Source organism: Sorex fumeus, unplaced genomic scaffold (genome assembly GCF_029834395.1).
Source record: "Sorex fumeus unplaced genomic scaffold, SorFum_2.1 ptg000045l, whole genome shotgun sequence".
Lineage (NCBI taxonomy): Eukaryota > Metazoa > Chordata > Mammalia > Eulipotyphla > Soricidae > Sorex > Sorex fumeus.
The window spans coordinates 15,744,521-15,766,445 of record NW_026606102.1 but is presented as its reverse complement, the minus strand read 5'-3'; the positions used below and the strand labels follow the sequence as shown (position 1 = coordinate 15,766,445).

Genomic DNA, 21,925 nt, shown 5'->3' with positions numbered 1-21,925 from the left:
ACCTTCCCCTGACAAAGCTTCTGCTTCTCTGCAGGCTTCCGGGCCTTTCTGCTCCCGGTCATCTTCCTGAACAAGCTGATAGCTGAGAGTTATTGGTAGTCTCTCTTCTGCATCCTGGGGAAACTGAGGCAGAATGCAGGGCATTGAGCTGGGCGGTATAGGGAGCAGGGCCAAGGAACAAAGTCAGGAGCTTTGGCATAGGAGGAGGGTTTGAGACTGTCACAAGAAGGGAGCTAGCGGGTGGGAGACTGTCAGGAAGCGTGGAGTTACCCCCTTCCTCTTCCTTCCTCTTGGGTTGGAGGACACTTTGAAACCTGCATACACGGTTCCATAAAACTACTACCCAGGGATTTATCACCTCGGGAATCCTGGAACCCACAACAAAAGACTACCTACTGGCCCTTGGCACTAGCCAACCAATGCCCGCCCCAGGCCTCCTTTTTAATATAAACCCACCCTAAAATACAGGCTGGCACACCTTCATTAGCCTCGAGATGCTTGTGAGAGCTGCCCAGGAGTGCTCTCCTTTCTATAAACCCGGTTTCAGCCTGATTCTCCTCTCGAACTCAGTGTCTTCTGTTCCCCAGCGCATCCACAGACCTTAAACTTCCCACTTCCCTGGGTAGCCTGCCACTATCTGAGCACCTAATGGGCAGAACTCAGTGGAGCTGGAGGACGCTCATTGGTTCCTGGGGATGAACCCTGGCCACAGTCAGGGCTGGGGTGTAGGGCGGGGAGGCAGAGCAGTGAAACAGGAAGCACGGCGCAGTCAGCGCTGGGGCCGGAACCCCCATCCCCTCCTCGGGCGGAACTTCAGCTCCTAGGGAGAGAGACCTGTCTATGGGGATCTGCCACATCCAACTTTTTAAACTGCAAATAGGCCTGAGTTTCTGCCTCCTTAGCAGCAGGCTGGGACGGTGGCAGCTCAGCAAGAACTTACTGAGAAACTCCTTTCTGCTGAGCCTCAGTCTCGCCGTGATAAAAAGGGAAGGCCAGCAGCAGCCCTGGAGGGTTGTCATGATGTGAGATGGGGACACAGTAAAGAGGACTCTGGAATGGCTGTGATTGTTATTTTTTCCTAAGATCATTCATTTCCATCATTTATTGAGCAGCACTGCTTTAAAAGGACATGAACTCACTCCGTGACTGGGAGCACTCACCCTGTCCCGCGGGGCAGCCCAGAGGAACACAGCTCCCTGGACCAGACACCTGGGCAACAATATTTGGTCTGAAGGGCAAGAGTCTGGGGATCCCTTCAATGCCCATCAAGAAAAACGACTAAGAAAATGGGAGCTATTCCTTGGGGGCACAGCACACAAGCATCAGGGCAACCAACAGGAGCTGCCAGGATCTAGAGGCTGACTGGCAGCCTTCTGCAGGCGAGTGAGAAAAAGCCAATTCCCTGATTCATGAGGCATGGCTCCCTTCACACAAACGTGCCAACGAGCAAATGCACATCTTTGACAAACACACACCAGCAGAAGAACAAAAGCCCAAGGGCATGTGAAGACCAAAAGGCAGAGCGGTCACATCATGAGGGAAGGAGGTGGGGTCCACAGTGGTTGCAGGGGTGCCTGTCTGTCAGGTTTATTTCCAGTAAGAGATGAATGGAGCATGCTGTTCCCTTCTGGAAAGGCCCGGTGGCAAAGGCGAGGATTTTATTACTCGCTCCATTTTTCTGAGGGCTTTGGTGATTTTATAATTTTTCAAAGGGATTCAAGCTTGCCTTTTGTCCACCAATGCCCACATTCTCATGTGGGGCCCTGCGTGCTGCAGTTGGAGTGAGTGCACGCAGGTCCACCTTGTCTTGCTTGGCGCAGCTCTCCAGATGGCTCTGGTCAGGGGTGGACAGGTCAGCAGGACCTTACAGAGGCAGCACATGTGCTGCAGGGCCAGACGTGAGCAGGCACAGCCGACTCTGCCAGGAGGGAGGCTGTGGAACCTGAAAGCCGTGGGCGGGAATCCTGCTCCCCACCAGCCTTCTCTCCAGGAAACTACTGCTATGGGTCTTATGCCTGCCTGCAGAGACGCATCCCGCTCCAGATGGACAGAGACTTTGGCCCAGGGCAGGAAGGGAAAAGCCTGACTGGGCCCTGCTTCCAAAGGACACTGACCAGCAGACCAGCGTCCAGGCTAGGAAGTCTAACCAAGATACCCCAGGAACCCAGACCTAGGATGAAGCGTCCTCTAAGTCCCTGACTAGGGGCACCCACCAGCTGTTTGAAGGCCAGCAGCTGACCGCTGGCATGAGCCCTGTCACCTCCCTGCTCCTGTCCCTTGGTAAATATTGTTCCTGGTGGTGGCTCCGGGCAGGAGGTGGGGCCCTGCAGCTCACCTGGGCTGGATCCCCACCCAGCAACTTCCTGGCAACTGGCTCCCAGCAGTACTCCAGGCCCCACCTGCCCCCACAAGGCCGGGGGTCGCCAGGCTTTGGCCTCTGCTGCTGTCCGGGCAGTTCGGAGTCCTACAGTGCTCCTCAGTGAAGTGGGGGCGAGTGAAGGCAGGAGAGCCACGTCCAAAGTGACAACACCCATAGCTCATGGTTCCCGAAAACCCGTGTTCAGGGCCAGACGTTCTCCCTGAACCTTTTAGCTCCCCTAAACGCCCTTCCTGAAACTGAGGCACTGTGACCCTTGGCTCCAGCACCCCATTAGGCAAAGCTGGGTGGGTCCGAATTCCCGCCCATCTCTCACCTCCTGGGAGACCCAGGGACAAGTCACCGCAGAGGCCTGCCTCAGTTTCCTCTGTACCGGAGACGACCTCCGCACCCCCGCCCCCTCCCCCCACGCACAGGTGTAGACGCCGCGGCGGAGGGAGGTGGTTCCGAACCCGGCAGTCACTGCAGTTGGGGACAAAGTTGGGGCGCGGCGGGGACCCGGCGCCGGCCCCCACGGCCCCCTCCCGCTCTGCGCCCGCCGCCCGCCGCGCCCCGAGGCCGGGCGGGTGGGCGCGCGGGAGCCGCAGTGCGGGCCGCGGGCGGGGGGCGCGGAGGGCCCCACCCGCCGCCCCGCGCCCCCGTCCCCGCCGCACTTACCCCGCGGGCTGCGCGCCGGGGGCGCCGGCCGAGCTCATCGCCGAGGGCGGGCAGCGGCCCCGCAGCGAGCGCGGCCCAGGTGCAGGCGGAACCGCGCCGGGCGCCGAGCAGGGGCCGAGAGGGGCCGAGTCGGGCCGGGCGGCGCGGCCGGGAGGGGCGCGCCGGGGGCGGGGACGGGGCCGGGCCGCGCGAGGGTCCCCCACCCCCACGCCGCCTGGCCCCGAGGTGGCCGGCCCGGCCCAGCGCCGCCCGTCCGCGACCGGCGCAGAAAGTTCTCCGGACCTGCGGCCCACCTGCTTTCCTCCGCGGCACCGGCTCTGCGGCGGCCCCCACCTGAGCACCGCACCCCGCATCCTCCGAGCTTGGCAGGGGGCGTTGTGCGGACAACACGGGGCTCCCCGCCAGGCCCCGGGCCGGCCGGGGTCCCGATCTCAGCCCCTTGCCCGCGGAGGGCTCCGGGGCCAAAGCCGGAGCCGCGGGTTTAGCTGACCAGCGGTCCACACTCGCTCAGTGCGCTGAGCCCCCATCAGCGGCGGGAAAACGGAGACGAAAAGGAGGGAAACCTAGTTTTTGAGAGTTGCTCAAGGCCACTCACCTAAAGGCAAGCTGGCAGGATGCAGCCCTCCAGATTTCAAAGAACATTCTGCACCCCCCCCCCTGCGCCCCACTCAGTCCCCTTCCCGCCTCCCCCCCACCCCCGCCGCCCAAATTTAGGCTGCTACACCGGGGTGACTCGTAACATTCCCCAGATATCCACCTTGTGCCAAGTTCTGAGTGGGGACGTGGGGCAGGACTGAAGCCCACCTGGCCTTTTGGCAGAAAGCATCCTTGGCCCATGAAGAGTTAACCAGCCAGATGCTCTTAACCATGACTCATCAGAGCACACGGCTGCCATTAGAGCTGTCCCTTCCCCAAGGCTGGGGACAGGAGGAAGGACGCCAGGGCCCTGGGATCAGCCGGAGCTCCAGGATGTCAAAGAGGAAAAGGAGGAGCCTGCAGGAGCCCGGTGGGAGGAGGGTTGGACGAGGGCCCGGGGACCCAGACACAGAAGACCAGGAGACGGTGGGGGAGGGGTACACTGTTCCAAGCTGAACAGGAAAGAGGGTTCCCCTGTCCTGTATGCACAGGCGCAAGTCCCTCCGTTCATCCTCCCAGGGGAAGGTTCATCCCAGCTCGCTTCAACACTGCAGGCTGCAGGAACCCAGATCTGAGAGAGTGCAGAGAGGAACCGAGAAGAGTGGGGAGAAGCCCATCTTGGGGTTTCTCTTATTTACACACGAAGAATTCGTGGAGAGGGAGCCCTGGCTGGCAGAGGAGCAGGCTGAGAGCTCAGAGAGCAGCAAAGGCAGCTGGCACTAGAGAGCTGGTGGGTGCAAAACCAGAGAATCTGGCTGACAAGCCGGGGAGGGGGGCACCCGACTACCTGCTGTCTGCTTCCAATACCCTGGACTCTGCAGATGCTACGCTTGCCACCTGGGCACAGCTTCCTCCCTCCTTCATTACACCAGAGCCTGGCATCAAAAAGATTATTTTTTGTTCTGCTCTTTTGGCGGGGAGAGGGCGTTGGGTTCTACGCCACAGAGCTCGGGGTTTAACCCTGGTCCTGTGCTCAGGGATTACTCTTGACCATGCACAGGGAACCATATGCCATGTTGGGGATCTATCTGAGGTCTGCCGCTGCAAGGCAAGTATCTTAATCCCTATACTATCTCTCTGACCTGATGTTAAATTTTAATTTAAAAAAAAGTTTTGCTTTTGTTTTTGTGCCACACCTGGCTGTGCTTAGGACTTACTCCTGTCTCTTTGCTCAAGGATCACTCCTGGCAGGCCTCCGGGACCATATATAGCGTCAGGAGTTTCACCCAGGTCATGCAAGGCAAGTGCCTAAACCCCTCTTGCAAGGCAAGTGCACTCTCCATCGCCTAATGTGTTTTTCTTTAAAGAAATTTTTTTTAAATTTTATTTTGGGTTTTGGACCACACCTGGCACTCCCTGAATGGGGGATGGAGTGAGTGAGCCGTGTGTGGTCTCTGGGACACTTCCGGACAGGGCGCCTCAGAAGACATCTCAGTGTCTCTGCTTATGGAGCCACCAGACTCCAGCACTGGGTGTGGCTCTTGAACACTTCTCTTCACGGAGTTCATATCAAAGACTGATACTCACCAGAGCCTTTCCATGCAGTGCGCATGCTAAGTGTCTAACCTAGGCTCTCTCTCTTTCAATATTTTGTTTCAGGCCACATGAAGTGGTGCACAGGGGCTACTCCTGGTTCAGTGCTCAGGAATCACTCACTACTGGAGGTACTGGGGGACTATTAGACCAGGGGCTTGTACATTCTGAGCATCATTCCAGCCTTTGCCCCATCTCCCTGGCCCCAGACGATCTCATTCAATACTCACTTTGGAAGACAGAAATAATACTTCAAAAGTGAGAGTGAGGATCTGGACCCCATATATATATATATATATATCGGGCCCGGAGTCCAGCTGTGGCACGTGCTGCTGGTGAGACAGAGCGTCTCCTCTCCCATGCTGAGCCACTCGTGCCTCAGAACACAGAGTGGCTGCTGCTCAGTGGGATCCGCCCAGGAGCTCTGGCCAGCCCCAACCCTGGGGAGCCTGTGAGTCACCATTATTTCCACTTCCCAAGGCAGGTCACCTTGCTCAGGTGGCTGCCCACTCCCATCCTGAGCCGACAGCTGGGACCAGGAGCACCTGGGTCTGGAGTGCTTCCTGCTGCCTGGGGACTGTTTCCTGGTGCCCTGTGCTGGGAGCTGCCGGGAGATTGCTGGGCTCACTGCTCCTCTCCAAGGGTCTGAGGGCTTCCAGGGGCTGTTTTCACTTATCGTGTATCTCTTAATGGGCCCCCTCGTACATATGTTTGGTGAAATTGCTTCAGAGTGCTCTGGAAGGTTCCACAGGTGGGAAAGTGGAGGCCAGGACCAAGGGTGACATGGACTTGACCCCTGGCACCCTGCAGGGAAAGCCTGGAACTGAGAAGCTGCAGACACTTCCCCTTCCTCCTCACACAACTGCTGGCCTAAATTGCCACAGAAGCCAGGCTGCTTCCCTGGGCCTCAGTGTCTGCACCTAGTAAACCTGAGGCAACAGTCCTAGCCTCTGGGGCATTTCTCAGAAGATTCCTCCCCTCTTCTCCCCTCGCAGTCCCTTCCCTGGGGAAGTGCCCCATTTCACTATCTCTATCAGTCTGGGTCTCTCCTCAGATGCTAGTCCTTGCCACCCAGCTGAGCTGGTGACTTGGAAGCAGGCCCCTGAAGAGGGCTGTGATAGTCCCCATCCTTAACCACTCATTGCCTCTCAGGTGAACTAGCTCTGCTCCTTGGATGCCTTCGGATGTGGCCCATGCTAGCTGTGGGGTCCTGGAAAAGTGACTGCTCCCCATTGGCCTTCAAATTCCCTCTTTCCCCAAAGGTGATGGGGGAGGAACCCCTTTTGGGGAGCTGAGTTCTTTTCTGGAACCCTCACTATGGAGGCATGAAGGACCAAGGACAGTTCTGACTGAAGGAAAGAGGTAGGTCTTAGAAATGAAGGTCAGAGCCCTGATCCTCAGTAGAAAGCTTGTGACAATGTTGGAAATGAGGTTAGATCAGAAAAGGGACCACTATGACAATAAGAGTGGGAAGTGATCGCTTCAGACAAGAAATGGGTGCTGAAAAGAGAGACACATGATGCCCTTTAGGTAAGAGTACTGCAAATCACAGCACCTAAAAGTGTCTGACGTAGGCACAAGTGGGTGGCAGTGGGAAACTGGAGACCCTGGTGGAAGGAAGTGGACATTGGTAAAGGGATGGGTGATATTGAACACTGTACAATGGAAACTCAATCATAAACAACTCTGGAACTTTGTATCTCATGGTGATTCAATAAATTAAAATTAAAAAAAAAACACTTCATTGAAAGACGATTTAAATAACATACCAAAAAAAGGAAGGAAGGAAGGAATAAGAAAGGAGGGAAGGAAGGAAGGAAGGAAGGAAGGAAGGAAGGAAGGAAGGAAGGAAGGAAGGAAGAAAGAAAGAAAGAGAGAGAAAGAAAGATGTAGGCTTGGGGCCAGGGAGATGGTTCAAAGGTCTGGAGTCCATGCTTTGTGGGAGGGGGATCTGTGTTTAGATCCTTGGGGACCACATGGTCCCCAGAACACCACCAGGCATGTCTCTGAGCACTTTTGGGTGTGGGTCTCCAAACAAAACAGTAACAAAAATAGGCTGGCTCTCTTGAGGTCACATTGGGTGACTGTACACAGGGGAGCAAAACCTGCTCCAGAAAGATCTGGCTGGACTCGTGCTACCATGTCTTCGCTGTGCTGCTTTGAGTGTACACCAGGCTCACAAGCCAGTGCTCATACCACTGCTCTGGCAGCCTGGGTGCTCAGCTTTTTTCCCCTTTTACTTGCGCTCTCTGATATATTTCTAGTGTCCAGAACTGTGCTGGCACATGGCAGGCTTCCACTAAATGCTGGTCATCAGCTGGAGTTTTCTAGAAGGTGGGGAAATTTTTTTTAGAGCATAAAATAAAATCTCGAAGATGGCAGTGGCACTCACCTTATGGGGTGGTCGCAAGGGTTAAAGAAACAACAGCAGAAAGCATTTGAAATAGGGCTTATCTTTCCTGCAGGAACAACAGGATTCTCCAAGAATCCTAGGGAGCCCCAGAACTGGGCAAGACTGTCCAGAAAAGAGTGAGTTCCCCTAAGTTGTGCGCCTGGTCCTGGCCAGGCCCTGAGGACAGAGAAGCATCCATTTCACTCCTACTATAAGCCTTCATGGCAAAAGTGCCCTCTCAACCCGAGGCCACGGGAGTACGAAGTGGCACAGCTGGAATTAAAGACGGAGCAGCCAAGACCACAGACAAATCTTTGTGCCTCATGAAGTTTTCAACCTGAATATTCCTCTGGATAAGTGAGGAAATTAAATGACATAAAACTGCTGGGGCACCTGAGGCCTCTCCTGAGGCCCACACAGAGTCTCTAGAGAATTTCTGGGCCTGGGTTCACGCCACTGTCTCCTGACGGACTTCTCTGATCCTCCCCTGCCCCACAGGCTGTCCTGCACCCAGCGACAGCCCCCCTGTCACCCTCTGCCCCGGTGCTCCACGCTGCCTCCCTTAGCTCTTAGCCACACCAGCCTCTGGCCTCTTGTGCAACGGGTCCTGGTGCTCCCAGCCTCAGACCCTTTGACCCTGCCATCCCGCCATTTGCTAGCAATGCACTTCACACACTCACCCCTTTCAGGACCTGTTCCCCTCGAACTCTTGTCCAGAGAGCCTTCCCTGGCCATTCTATTGAAAAGAGAAGCCTCGCTGCCCTCCTCCCAAGCTTCTTACCTTCAGCCCTTTTCTCCAAATCACTTGCTAACATCTGCATATTTCTCTTCCTCATTGATTGTATCGCCCTTTAAATTCTACCTTCCACAATGCCAAGGTTTTTTCCCCTTTTACTTGCGCTCTCTGATATATTTCTAGTGTCCAGAACTGTGCTGGCACATGGCAGGCTTCCACTAAATGCTGGTCATCAGCTGGAGTTTTCTAGAAGGTGGGGAAATTTTTTTTAGAGCATAAAATAAAATTAATAAAATTATACTCCTTGTATGAAAAGGACATTCCCATGTCGTCAATGCATTTAGGAGACAGCAGGAACCTTTGCTTCCCAGCTGTGAGAGGGGAGTAGGGATGATAGAGTGGATGGTGGGGAGACAGCTAGAGGCCAGGGAGGGCCGAGAGTTAGTCTACAGAACTTGAGCTGTTCCACATCCCTCAGGCAGCATCCAGGCCAGCTGGAGGAGGGTCTTAGTGCAGAGGCTGTGCACTGACCTGTGGAATGGCCTCCCTCTAGGACCTGCCTGGCCTGTGCTCAGGGACAATGTGTAGTATGCCCCTCGGGCCCTGAAGTCCCCACCCACATTTTCTGGGAAATACAGCAGGGTGGCCTTCAGCCTGAGACTTTGGTTTTCTATGTGTGAAAGAGAGAGAGAAGCAAATATCGGGAGAAGGGTCTCTGCAGGAGGGCCCGGGAGAAGGGTCTCTTTGGGGGGTCTGGGAAAGGGGTCTCTGTGGGTGGGTCCAGGAGAAGTGTCTCTGCGGAGGGTCCAGGAGAAGGGTCTCTGTGGGAAAGGGTCCAGGAGAAGGGTCTCTGCAGGAGAGGGCCTGGGGGAAGGGTCTCCGTGGTGGGGGTCCGGGAGAAAGGTCTCTGTGGTGGGCTTGGGAGAAGGGTCTCCACAGGAGGGTCCAGGAAAAGGGTCTCTGTGGGACAGGGTCCAGGGGAGGGGTCTCTACGGGTGTGGCTCTCCCAGAGTGACTTTTGACTTTATTTTTGAGGCCATTCTGGGTAGTGCTCAGGGCTTCCTCCTGGTTCTGCGCTCAGGGGTCGCTCCTGGCAGTGTTAAGGAGACCATATGCAGAGCCGAGGATGGAACCTTGGTTGGCTGCATGCCAGGCAAGCGCCCTACCTGCTGTACTATCCGGCCCCCAGAGTGCTACTGTTTGTGAGGCAGACCAGGGAGGCCATTGGAGGGGCAGGCAGAGCAAACTCATGGCAGGAAAATGGAGTCCAAATGGCTGTCTGGATGGGCTTCCTGGACAGAGCACCCAAGGGTCTGATGCCCTCAGCTAATTGTCCAGCTGCTGGCTGTGCAGGAAACCAGGCATTGTCAGAGAATGGGGTAAGCAGTAGGCTTCAGCCCCACTGTCCACCGGTGGGATCTGGCCTTCAGTGGGGGAAGAATGTTTGGAAATGGGTTGACAGGAACTTCCCAGGGCCAGGGATGTGGCTCAGAGGCAGAGATTTATCTCACACGTGGAAGGCCCTAGATCAACCCCTGCACTGCAAAAGTGAAAAAGAAAGAGCAAGTTCCTCCTCCCCAAGAAAGCGGATAGAGACAGACACAGGCTCTGGGAACAGAGGTTGTACGGGAGGATGCCCTCAGGGACGGCTGAGGGGTTTGGAGATGGATCATGAGATCAGCGAAACTTTCTGTTACTCATTTCTCAAGTCTTACATCACAGCCTGGGCCTAGTCAACTAGTGAGTAATTAATTAGGCAGTTGCCCGACTGCCCCTTGCCATACTCTGTCCAGGATGGTGGTGAGAGGAGGGCTGGCAAAGTCATGACCACAGGGGTGTGTGCCCCCAAAGATGGGCACTGGGACCAGGTCCCAGTATCCACTGGAAGGGCTCAGAGGGAAATTGGCAGGAGTGTTCCAATCTGGGTCCTTCATGGGGCTTATTTCAAGTCCATATTGATGCTACAGTGCCACCAGCTATGAACACTCGATTTTGGAGAAGAACTTCTCCTTTCCACTTCTCTCGTCCCATTGACTGAGTGGGAGGAACGTCCTTTTATTGGACCCCATCTCCCAGGACACAATGTCTGGCTGAAGTGAGTCAACGGGAATATTTCCCTGGACTTTACCAAACCAGAGCTGCTAGAGAAGCCCTTTCCTCTACCGGCCTGGGAGACTGGGAAAAATCAGATGACTCGCCACTGCCAGGCCCTGCTATCACGCTCTGCATGTCCAGTTCTGCTGCCCTTGCCACCATCCCACGAGGCAAATCCCAAGAGGGCCTTCTTGGTACAGATCAGGAAAGAAAGGTCAAGCAAGCACCCTCTCCAACCAAGGTTCCACTGCTAGAAAGTCCCCAAATCAGGATGCCAAGTCAGCCCCCAGAATCCTTCTCCTGCTATCTCAGAGCTCCGGGTGCAAGCCGCGGTGAGCCTAGCCGTGTCTGCGCTGTGTGGAGGGGCAGGTGAGCAGCAGCAGAGCGGGAAACTGGCCACAGATGGAATCGGAAGGAGCCTTGCAGACACCTTCAGGGTCCTGAGTGACTTAGTGACAGATCTGAAGATATTTCAGGAAATGTGGCATGTGGGCAGAGTAGAAAGTTCTGTCTAATAAACCTCTTTTCCACTGATTTCCTAGAGACATCCCCAAACAAAAACCATCCTGAGTCAGAATCCTTCCCTAGTGGCAAAGTGGGGCCAAGCATCCCTCTAGGTTTCCATGAGCCAGTTTGCAGGGGAAGATGCAGGGGTCCCAACACCCATGGCAGGAGGGAAGATCAGGATCCTGGGAACTGAAGCTTCAGTTTGAAAATTGAACTCAAATGCCTCGCTCTGCAGGAGTTGAGCTATAATGGAGGTGAAAATGTGATCTGAGTCACATTAAGTCTCAAGGAGGCACCCCACGGCTGCCCCAGGGCTTGACAAGAATTCTGCACACATTAGCCCAGAGACCCCAGCCTCTTTACTGGGACCCTCCTCAGTACTGGGGGAGTCTTTCTCTCCCCCAGTACTGCTTTTTCTCAAAAGCCAGAGCCAGAGCTGTGGTTCAAGTGGCAGAGCACATGCCCTGTAGTGCCGGAGGATCACTGCTACCACCTGGCCCCTTAAGCTTTGTGGGGTATAGTTCTGGTGAGCCCTGAAAACCATCAGGACCTAGCACTGCTCAGTACTGACAATACATGTTACCACTCCCCACACACACACGCCCTACCGCCCCCCCCAAAAAAACACACACCCAAACAGAAGCAACCTGGCTGCCTGAATTGCCCTTTGCTCGTGCTGCTGTCTCCCATGGAGCAGCGTGACAGGGGCTAGGAGGGGGCCCTCTTTGGGCAGGTAGATGCTGATCTCCGTGGAAATGGCATCATTTCCCCCTCCTGCCAGTTCCTGGTACCCAGTCTAGGTGCTTGGAATCCCAAGACTCCTCCTGAGCTGGAAGAACCCCTGCTGCTCGCTGCAGATACCTGGGTCACCAGCATCGTTCGCCACCCCTGATGACGATGACGAGAGATTCCTACACACCAGTCAGTGGGTGCAGGTGGTGAGACCCCGGGAAGTTGCCAACACACAAAAGATGTGCAAACACTGTGGTCAGGAGTGCGGCTCCCAGACCGCACTCCCAGCATGTGTGAACATTACAGCAAAAGTAAGTGACTTCTAACGGGCACTGCAGCTGAGTCTGTGAGCCCAGCAAGTACCACAATCAAGGGCACCCTGGTTTCTGCAGCAACTTCAGCAGAGAGAGCATTCCTGGGATTTGTGTCTGGCCAGTTTGGGCAGAACCACGAAGGATCTGACACTCCCTCATATGGCCATCGAAGGCCTCTGCATCGTTAGAGCCCCCCTCCCTGTGTCATCGAGATATGGGTCTCACCTCCCAGTCACCACTTCTTAGTTCTTTCTTCTTAGGTTCTCCTCTCCCTCTCACACATCAATTTTCCTGTCAGACCCCACCACCATCTGAACTGAGTCTTCAGTCTCCCTGCCTCTTGCCATACTGACACCAACTGCCACGAACACATCTGGGAACACATCTGGGGCAGAAGGGGCCTGGCGCCTCCAGGGCTGCCCAGTATGGCCACACCCCCAGCCCAGCTGGGGGTGCTCACCCTCTTCAGAAACCTTTTTCCCAGAGCTTCCTGGGAAGCCAGTTCTGTGCTGCACCTCAGACATGGGGATGGAGTCTGTCCCTCTTCATGCATCCTGGGAGGCAGGAAGGATGACAGTGACCTAGTATTGATAGCACCTGCCAAATTCTCTCCAAGGGTCATCATTAGGGATGACTCCCTTCTATAGGGTCTCATTCTCTGTTTGTGGTAGCCTGAGGCCTCCTCTGAGAGCCCCGGGCTCTGTTCCTCACACACTCTCAGCCTCTGACCTGAGCTGCCTGCACTGCCATGGAAACTCTGGGCACAGCTGACTCACCCTGCTTTAATACGAACACAGGCCCCGTTTCTGGTGTTGACTCATTCTCCCTCCTTTTCAGCTTTCCCACCAAAACATGGTATGGTGAGAGCAGAGAGCTGTGTCTCTAAACATATCTGCAGGGTCCAGTGCAGTGCCTGACCAGAGAGCTGAGGGGAGGCCTTGATGCTGGAGCCCAGAATCCTGAGCCTGCCTGAAGGGTGAACCAGACAGGCCCTTCTCAGAGGCCACTGAAGCTGGCATCTTCCAGAGCAAATGCCAGGCATGAAGATGGGCCTTTTGGGCACAGGAGCCCGAGAGCTGGGGCAGAGGTGAGGATACTACAGAGTCTGCTGTTGCTTCTGGACCAGGGGGAGCCTCAGAGCAATGCTGTCAGGTCACAGTCTCTCCCCTCAAAGCCTTCAACTCTAACCCTAGGTAATCCTGAGCCACAAAGTCAAGGGAGTTTAAGAAAAATGATGTCTGGTCTGTGCTTTAGAAAAGACCAGTTGGGGGCTGGAGAGATAGTATAGTGGGTAAGGAACTTGCCTTGCAGTATGCTGACCAAGGTTTGACTGCTAACACACTGTAGTGTCCCACCAAACGCTACCAGAAATAATCCCTGAACACAGAGCCAGGAACACAGGTAGGTGTGGCCCAAAAACCAAAATAAAAAATAATCAGTTTAGGGGATGCAATTTGTTTTTCTGGGCTACAGCTGGTGGTAGAGCTCAGGAGAACATCGTGTGATGGGAATCCAAACAGGGTCATCCACATGCAAGACAAGTACCTTATTCTGTACAATCTCTGGCCCCTGGAAGAGACATGGGGAGGGAGGTGACTGGGCAAATCTGGTCCGACTTCAGAAGTTCAGAGGGATGAGTATCTCTGAGACACACACAGGAGATAAAATCAGGAGAAGGAGGAGGCTGGGGTGGAGCTTTGAGGGAGGGCGGTGAAAGGATGACTCCCAGGTTCTGAGCTTGGGCAACTGGGTGGATGCCTGAGTTGGGGACACACAGGAAGTGGAACAGGTTTGGGAGTGAAAATATGGAGTTTGATGTGGGATTTAAAGAATCTGAGGTGCGGGCCCGAAAGATAGTACAGGGTAGGGCATTGGCCTTGCACGTGGCTGACCTGGTTTCCATCCCTGACATCCCAGAGCATCATCAGGAGTGACGCAGAGCCAGGGGTAACCCCTGAGTGTTGCGGGGGGTGACCCATACCCCCCAGAAGAATCTGAGGTGCTCATAGGACTGGCAGATGGAGATAGCAATTTGGGGGGAATATAGCAGATAAATCTTAAGTATGGACACACAAAGAAACTGGGGGGCAAGGGTCAGAAGGGAGCCCCACCCCACCCCCTTCCCTATGGAAACGTATCTGGAGGTCCCAGCTCAGCCAGAGTTGATCAGGAGCAGCTAGGGGGTCCTGGACCCTGGGCTGCGGCTCTGCTCGCTCACAGCGGGAGGTCCCGGGGCTGGGGCTCGCGTGGGACCGCGCTGGGCTGCACTCCCCGCGGGGCGCCCGTCCCTCAGCCCCCCAGCACCCCCGGCCTGGTACCTGCGCTGGCTTCTCCGGAACGCCGCTCGTTTCCAGGCGGTGAGGAAGGCCATGGGCGCAGGCGGCGGCGGCGGCGCGGGCTCCTGCGGCGGCAGCACCTGGACCCGCGCGCAGAGGGCGGCCCGCGCTCCTCCCCGCGCTCCTCCCCGCGCTCCTCCCCACTCGCCCCGCAGGAGCATCGCAGACCGCAGCCAGCACGGGTGCAGGGAGAAACTGAGGCCGAGGGGCTTGTTCAGTGACCCCCTGCGGCCCGGCTTCCGCGGGAGCAGGGGCCAGTGTCCGCATCGCGGCCCCCTGCCCAACTCCCAAACCTGCCCTGCAGGGCGGGCAGGGGACAGAAGGCGCCGCCGCCAGCTGTCCTGTCACGTGCGCTCCAATTTGTCCCTTTCAGTCTCTAGGGACATTAGAAGGTTCGGTTCTGACACAGGGAGCACCCAGGGCCCCGAGGGGTACCGAAAAGGCTTGCAGGGTCCAGAGAGGATGACTCCCAGTCTTTGGGGGCTCCTCTCAGTGGGAGGCTAGGGGCGATCCGCGGGGTGGCAGGGACACTGTAGGTATGATGTGCTGGGTCTCTGTGCTGGGATTGGGCAACGCAGGCTACGTCTAACAACCAGAGCCAGGTCCCAAGGCAGGTGCTCTGCACAGATTCCTGGTTTCACCATAATGCAGGCAGTCCCCTTTGGGATGGGATTAAAACCCGCTGACCAACACTGCGGGGGCCAAACTGAGGAGCCGGGTCTCAGGGGGAAGCCAGGTCTGCGGACCCTGCCTAGGGTCCAAAATTGGACTGAGCACCCAGTGGAAGGTCTGGGTGAAGCCCCCAGGGATTATGTGAGAAACTTCTCTCACATTTCCGGGAAGGTAGCACAGAAAATGTGACCTTTCCCCTTTTCTCTGATCTGCCGTGGTCTTGGCAGATCAACATCGGCCAAGAATGTTGTCAGCCAGACCTTCCAGATCTGGTAAATCCAGTTACAGGGCACCCAGGGCTCAAACTCCTGGCAGGCCATAGGGCCTTGACCACCGTGGGAACACTAGTTGGCTTCAGATGGCCAACTTTCCCAGACTAAATCCCAGTGACTATTAAAATCCCATCCAGCTCAGCTCTGAGCCTGTAGCTAATACCACTTCCTCCAGGAAGACTTCCTGTATCTCCCCAACAAAGGAATCTCTCTGTCGCCAGGGATTCCATTTTGACCCATCTCTCATGACATTTGGCCCTCCCTATTTTTAATCTTAGGAAGTATTAGTGACTGAATTAGGCGCACTCTTCAGCTCTCTCTCTGCGGTGAAAGTTTCTCACATCTGTGTCTTCTGCAGAGCTAAACTGCACAATTCCACACCCTGCATGTGCTTAGTGGTGGTGGATGAAGATGGAGCCAGGGCTGGTTTGAAGGCAGGGACTCTGCGGAACGCATGTACCCACACTCTCTAAGCTGGCCAACAATTCTATCCTGAGACTGTATGAGTTGAGGTTTAGGAAGGATCAATTAGGGTCAGAGAAGTAGCACAGTGGATAAGGCAACCATCCCAGGCTCAATTCCTGGCACCACACATAGTTCTTGGCCAGCCCTGCCAGAAGGTGTGCCCCCAAAACAAAACAAAAAAAGGAAGAAGAAAAAAGAAACATGTAAAAGCTGGGACTCAATCCCAGGGTTCTCAAACGTTAGGGCTTATTCTCTTCCCCTCCCCCTCCTCTTCCTCACCATTTAGTGAGGCATTATTTAAAATCCTTTATATGTGTCAACTTATTTCATCCTTAAACAACAGTTAGTCCTTAGATAGTAAAATCCTGATCTTTTTGGTTCAGAAAGTGAGGCAGAGAAGAAATAGATTTGCTCACGGTCACAAAGGCTGGTGGAGAGGCAGTCAGGATTCAATCCAAGAAGCCAGATTCAAGAATCTTTCTTATCTTAATCCCAGCCTCAGTCTGCCTGTCACACATGCTCTCAGCACACATACAGCTTTGATGAGCCACTTTCCCAAAGCTTCTCCAATCTCCAATCTCCTAACAACCCCCAGGTAGACTAGGTTTTATTCTTTAACTTGCTCTTGAGCCAGGTATCTGGGCTGTAATCTTGGCCTCACCCCTGGTCAGCTACCTATAAAGTGCAAATAATGGCCCCTAAGAGGTGGGTTGCTGTGAGAATTAAATCAGTGAACACAACCAAAACAGAATTACTTGGATACAGCATGTACACATCCCACTGTGTGAATTTTATTGTCAGAGGGGGAATGAATGGTTCTTTATGTCAATAAACTTTCAAGATACAAAATTTATAAAACTCTTTCGATTTAACCACACTCTTAAAATGCCTTTTATATTTTCCCCTCATTATTATTTTTGGTCATTCCTGGCTATTTATGTTCCACAAAGTGTCAAGAGACAGCACCTTTACATGCATGTGCTCCCCCCCTCTGAGCCATCTCCACCGTCCTTTTATTATTATTATGATTTGGTTTTTGAACCACATATGGTGATGCTCAGGGGTTACTTCTGGTTTGCGCTCAGGAATTATTCCTGGTGGTGCTTGGGGGACCATACAAGATATTTGGAATCAAACATAGTTTGGCCGTGTGTAAGGCAAGTGCCCTACCCACTGTACTATCTCTTCGGGCCCCTCTTATTAATTTTTAATCGAAATGACAGGACTGCAACCTTGTTTCCAACCTGCAACAAGGAAAGGCAGCAGACAGGTCCCCTTTGTTCCGATTTATCAACCTCTCTTCCTCCCTTCCCTTCTAATCGTTCTTTTTCTGTCTTAAATATGGATGTGATAGCTCTCAGTGAGTATCTGCCACATAAAAGGATTGAAGACTTTATACCCCATTTACAGTTGTAAAGGTTTATTAATCCTCACCAACAACCCTGTAAAAGAAAACTGTTATTCCCACCAAGGGTCGGTGAGGTTGATGGGTTTGCCCCAAATCACACATTTCAACTAGAATTTATACCCTATATGTAAGATTCTAAACCCTGGGTTTCTTCAACAAGGCCAGGCACCTTCTGGAAAGCTGCAATGAATTAGTGTATCTTTGGAGAAGTTGCAATGAATTAGGGTTCCCTGTGCTTGGATGCAAATAGGGCAGAATTTTGCAGGGGCTAGGAGAGGGGTCAGGGTACTCTATCCAGGTCTCTATGCAACGTAGAGCCCGCAGAGTCTTTAATTCAAGACTTGAAGGATGTCACACAGAGGCCCACATTCTGAATGAGGATATTTCAGGGTTGGGCGGTGGTGTGGGCATGTCCAATGTTTAGCTATTCTTTAAAAGTCTATAGGAACTCTGCAATAACCTACTGTTCTTTTTTTAAGTAAAGGAATTTTATTGAGGGCTGGAGAGAAGGGAAAGGGGCTGCAATGATAGTGTAGTGGGTAGGGCGACTGTTTTGCATGCAGCCAATCGAGGTTTGATTCCTGGCTTCCCACATGGTCCTTTAAGTTCACCAGGAGTGATTTCTGAGCACAGAGCAAGTACCACCAGGCATGGCCCCCAAGCAAACACAAAACAACCCCCCACCCCCCACCAAACAAACAAAATGGCTCACTCAACAGATTGCATACAGGAGCCCAGGCTCAATCCCTGGCACCACATGGGCTGTGCAGTTGTAGGAGAGCCCAGAGCACAGAGCTGGGATTAATTCCAGAGGACTACCTTGTGTGGCCCTGGAAAGTTTAATAAAAAAGTGTGTGTGAGGGGTTGGAGCGACAGCACAGTGGGTAGGATGTTTGCTTTGCAAGCGGCCGACCCGAGTTCAATTCCCAGAGTCCCAAATGATCCCTCAAGCACTGCCAGGAGTAATTCCTGAATGCAGAGCCAGGAGTAACCGCTGTGCATTGCTGGGTGTGACTCAAAAAAAAAATAGTGCATGTGTGGAGGTGTCCTGCAGAGCTCCAGAGCGGCGCATGGTCTTATGCTTCGATGCAAGCTTCTTGCGCAGGGTCCAGGGTTGCTCTGATCCTTCCCTGCCACTCCCTCAATCTCTGTAGCTGTTTCAGCTTCTAGGATCAGGGTAGAGCAAGCAGCTTGGTACTGTGGCACAGAGGGGTTCACCTCCCTGGCTGAGTCTCTGCTCAGTCAAACCTCTTCTGTATCTCTCCACCTCATGCTTCTCTCTATTGTGAATGTTCTGAGGATTAAACAGGATAATCTATATTAACTGCCTGAGTGCTAGGCTCCGGAAAAATCCTCACTAAGCATTAGATACGTTTCCTTTCTACAAAATAAATTTAGTCCTTCCAAGTTCTGATTCCAGAGGTAACAGGAGAAGTGGAAAGTAAGATCTCAGGTTTGGGGCAGCCAAAAACATTCTGTAGCTATTGGGATGGGGAAAATGGGTAAAGTCTTTCTCTCAAGACAGACCTTCCCTTCCACAAGATAACCTTTCATTAACTTGGATTCCTAACACTGGAACCTGCATTTCTTACTTGAAACGTTAAAAAAAAATAATCAGCAATTCTCACTTTATTTTGTGACCCTGTTATATATAGTTGTTTTGGGGCCACACCTAGCTGTGCTCAGGGCTTATTCCTGACTCTGCTCTCAAAAATAACTCCTGGTGGTACTTGGGGGACCATATGTGGTGATACCAGAAACAGAACGAGGGTTGGCCTCATGGAAGGCAAGTGCCCTACACACTGTACTATCACTTGTCCCCCGGTGCATAATTAAATGTATTTCATCATTTTTAAGATGATGTTCATTAACATATTGAAAAATAACATCAGAAGAGTGGGTGAAAACCTAAACAAGATTGGATATACACGGATAATGAAGCCATTATTGGTACGGGCATTCATTCCACAATCGTGCTCTACTGCATGTTTTCAAAGTTGCTCTATAGTCTGTAAACTGATCTTAGGGCTGGAGAGATAGTACAGTACAGGGGTATCTACAATGTGGCTGACCCAGGTTTTATCTCTGGCACCTCGAGCCCTGTCAGGAGTGATCTCCGAGGGCAGTCAGGAGTAAGCCCTTAGCACAATCAGGTGAAACCCTCCCACCAAAGGATTAAAATGTTAAACTGATCTCATGACCTAAGTAATGTATTAGAGTCTGTCTGAGATATTAGTGGGGCTGGAGCAATAGCAGAGCAGGTAGGGCATTTGCCTTGCATGTGACCGACTTGGGTTTGATCCCCAGCATTCCATATGGTCCTGAGCACCACCAGGAGTCATTTCTGAATGCAGAGCCAAGCATTGGCTCTGAATGCAACCCCTAAGCATTGCCAGGTATGGTACAAAAAGGAAAGAGGGAAAATTTTTTTTAAAAGTATTTATTACATTAGTGAGTAAAATTATGCACATTTCAGAAGGATCCCATACGCTGTGATCAGATTACAATGTAATCTGATTTTAAATATTTCCTTTAAGTAGTTTTTTTTCCACTATACTAATGAGGATGGGCTGGAGCGATAGCACAGCGGTAGGGTGTTTGCCTTGCACACAGCCAACATGGCCGACCCGAGTTCGATTCCTCTGCCCCTCTCGGAGAGCCCGGCAAGCAACCGAGAGTATCTCGCCCGCACGGCAGAGCCTGGCAAGCTATCCGTGATGTATTGATCTCTCTTCATATCCGTGATATGCCAAACACAGTAACAACAAAGTCTCCAATGGAGATGTTACATTACTGGGCCCGCTCGAGAAAATCGATAAACAATGGGAGGACAGTGACAGTGACAGTTTTTTTTCCAAGTCCTGTTCAAAGGGAAAATAATTACCTTATATGTGGCAGGCCATTACCGATTAAATACTGATGAGAAACTGAGAGTGTGAAGGAAAAGCCTAAGGAAGATGGTAATCTGTGGCAAATTTCTGATTCTAGAGTAATCTGACAGTGGCATGGAGAAGGGTTTGGAAGTAGAGGAAATCGGAGACTAGTGTCAAGGCGAGAAGGAGCTTTAGAGATGAAGAGAGATGAAGATGGCCTGGGGTGCAGAGGACAGACAGAAAGGCCAGGCACGGTGGTGACTCGGTGGCAGATAGGTCAAGAAGGAGCCTCCTGCATATGCACTCCATAAGAAATAGGATCAACGAAAGGAACCAATAATTCAGGGTTTGAAAGCAAAGGCAGTCACCCCAAACAGCTTCCCAAGCATCCAAACTGGATCATAACCTGGCTAAATTTTCATCTAAAAATCATGTTTATGGGATGGCCCAGGCAGCCCTGGTTACAAACTAAGACACCTCAGAGGCAGGAGGCAAGGAAGGGTATTTGGCCCAGCAGCTTCTTTCAGTCCTCTGGCACTTTAGAAGACACTGGCATTCTGGTCCTGAAGTCAATCACTGCGAACCTGTAGTGGGGGCTCTTTAACTGATGAAGATCAGGTTTTGGTGCTGGAAGGTGGGCTCTGAGGCCAGGGTGAATCCGCTAAAGTCATGAATAAGTGAGACCTCTTGGGAGAGAATGCCAGCTTGTCTTTCTTCTCCAAGGGTCCTGACAGCAAATGCTGTTGTCTTGGAAGAGTTGTGCCTTTCTGGCTGACAGTCACCATCTGTGCTTTTCATTACTGCCAGGAGCAGAATACTAAATCTTGGAGATACCTCTTTTGTGAAGTCCATCCCAATGCTCTTGGCAGGAATGTTCCCCTTCATCTGGGTATTCTAGCTTTCCTTCCAAAGCCCTCGGTATAAGGCACTTTGATACTAAATGTAAGTGAATATCCATGTGCTCTACTCCAGCACCGATGGGAAGATCCTGATATGAGTGTTCTGTGCCCCCTGCCCACAGTACCCAGAACACAATACAACAAAGTCAATGGAGCGCTAATGGTCTTCTCCTGTGCATCTGCAAAACCCATTATAGGGCTTTCTGGCAATAGGTAAACTATTGGTCCAGGTATCAGAGTAAAGCAGAGTCTGAGCATGAAATCTGGAACCAAATCGTCTAAGCTGGAGAATCCTAGCTCTGTGATCTTGGGAAAGATATTTAGTCTTTTTGTACCTTGACTTATTCATCTAGAAACAGGGCATAATAGTGCTTAAGGATTGTTATGGAGTAATAGTACTAAAGGATTATAATAGTATTCAAGAATTGTTATGGAGATTCAAATGAGTCAGTATATATAAAGTACCCCAAATAGTATTGGTATTCAATAAGTAGTATAGCATCTGTTAGTTTGCAATAATTTTTAAAAACCTGTCTTTAAGATTGGAGGTGCTTTACACTTCAAAGAAGAATTTTTATCTCAAGTGTGGAGTGGTAAGGTACAACAAAGCTGTAGAGTGACAGATTTAAGCTTTGATACAACTTGCAAGAGATGGGTCAGGGATGTGATTCAGTGATAAAGTATAAGCAGGAGATGGGTTAAATCCCCAGCACTGCAAAACAACAACAAACAGCTGGACAGATGGGTCAGCGGGTGGAGCACATGCTTTGCATGCTGGAACCTCAGGTGTGATCCTCAGCACCACATGACTGCAAGTTCTGCCATAAGCAAGTCCAGCCTCACCACCCCGCTTTTCCCCAACACTATGTCTGGAGAAGCCTGTAGTACCTGAGCACCAAAGTGTGTGGCCTAAAAATAAACCAGCCAAACACAAAACCCTGAAATATCCCTGCAAGAGAACAAGAACTTGAAAGTCATCTATTATAGTGTTCTCAAAGTGGTGTCCTTGGGTCAAGAGTTTT

The 21,925-nt window shown here is 52.5% G+C and overlaps 1 protein-coding gene across 7 annotated transcripts in view; it reads right to left on the bottom strand.

The window, feature by feature from the left end:
- TTC39A (tetratricopeptide repeat domain 39A) overlaps window positions 1–14,386 on the bottom strand; it is a 49,046-nt gene extending 34,660 nt beyond the window's left edge. For 2 of the 7 annotated variants that reach the window (XM_056122413.1, XM_056122419.1), the window contains exon 1: window positions 14,297–14,386. In XM_056122413.1, the coding sequence (XP_055978388.1) occupies window positions 14,297–14,349 (53 nt within the window). In that variant the 5' untranslated portion in view covers window positions 14,350–14,386. Of the gene's footprint in view, window positions 1–3,034; window positions 3,122–3,367; window positions 3,454–3,629; window positions 3,645–3,838; window positions 3,929–14,296 lie in introns of those variants that run through there. The other 5 variants (XM_056122412.1, XM_056122417.1, XM_056122414.1 and 2 more) reach the window with 5 other exon arrangements.
- Window positions 14,387–21,925: the final 7,539 nt, after the last annotated feature.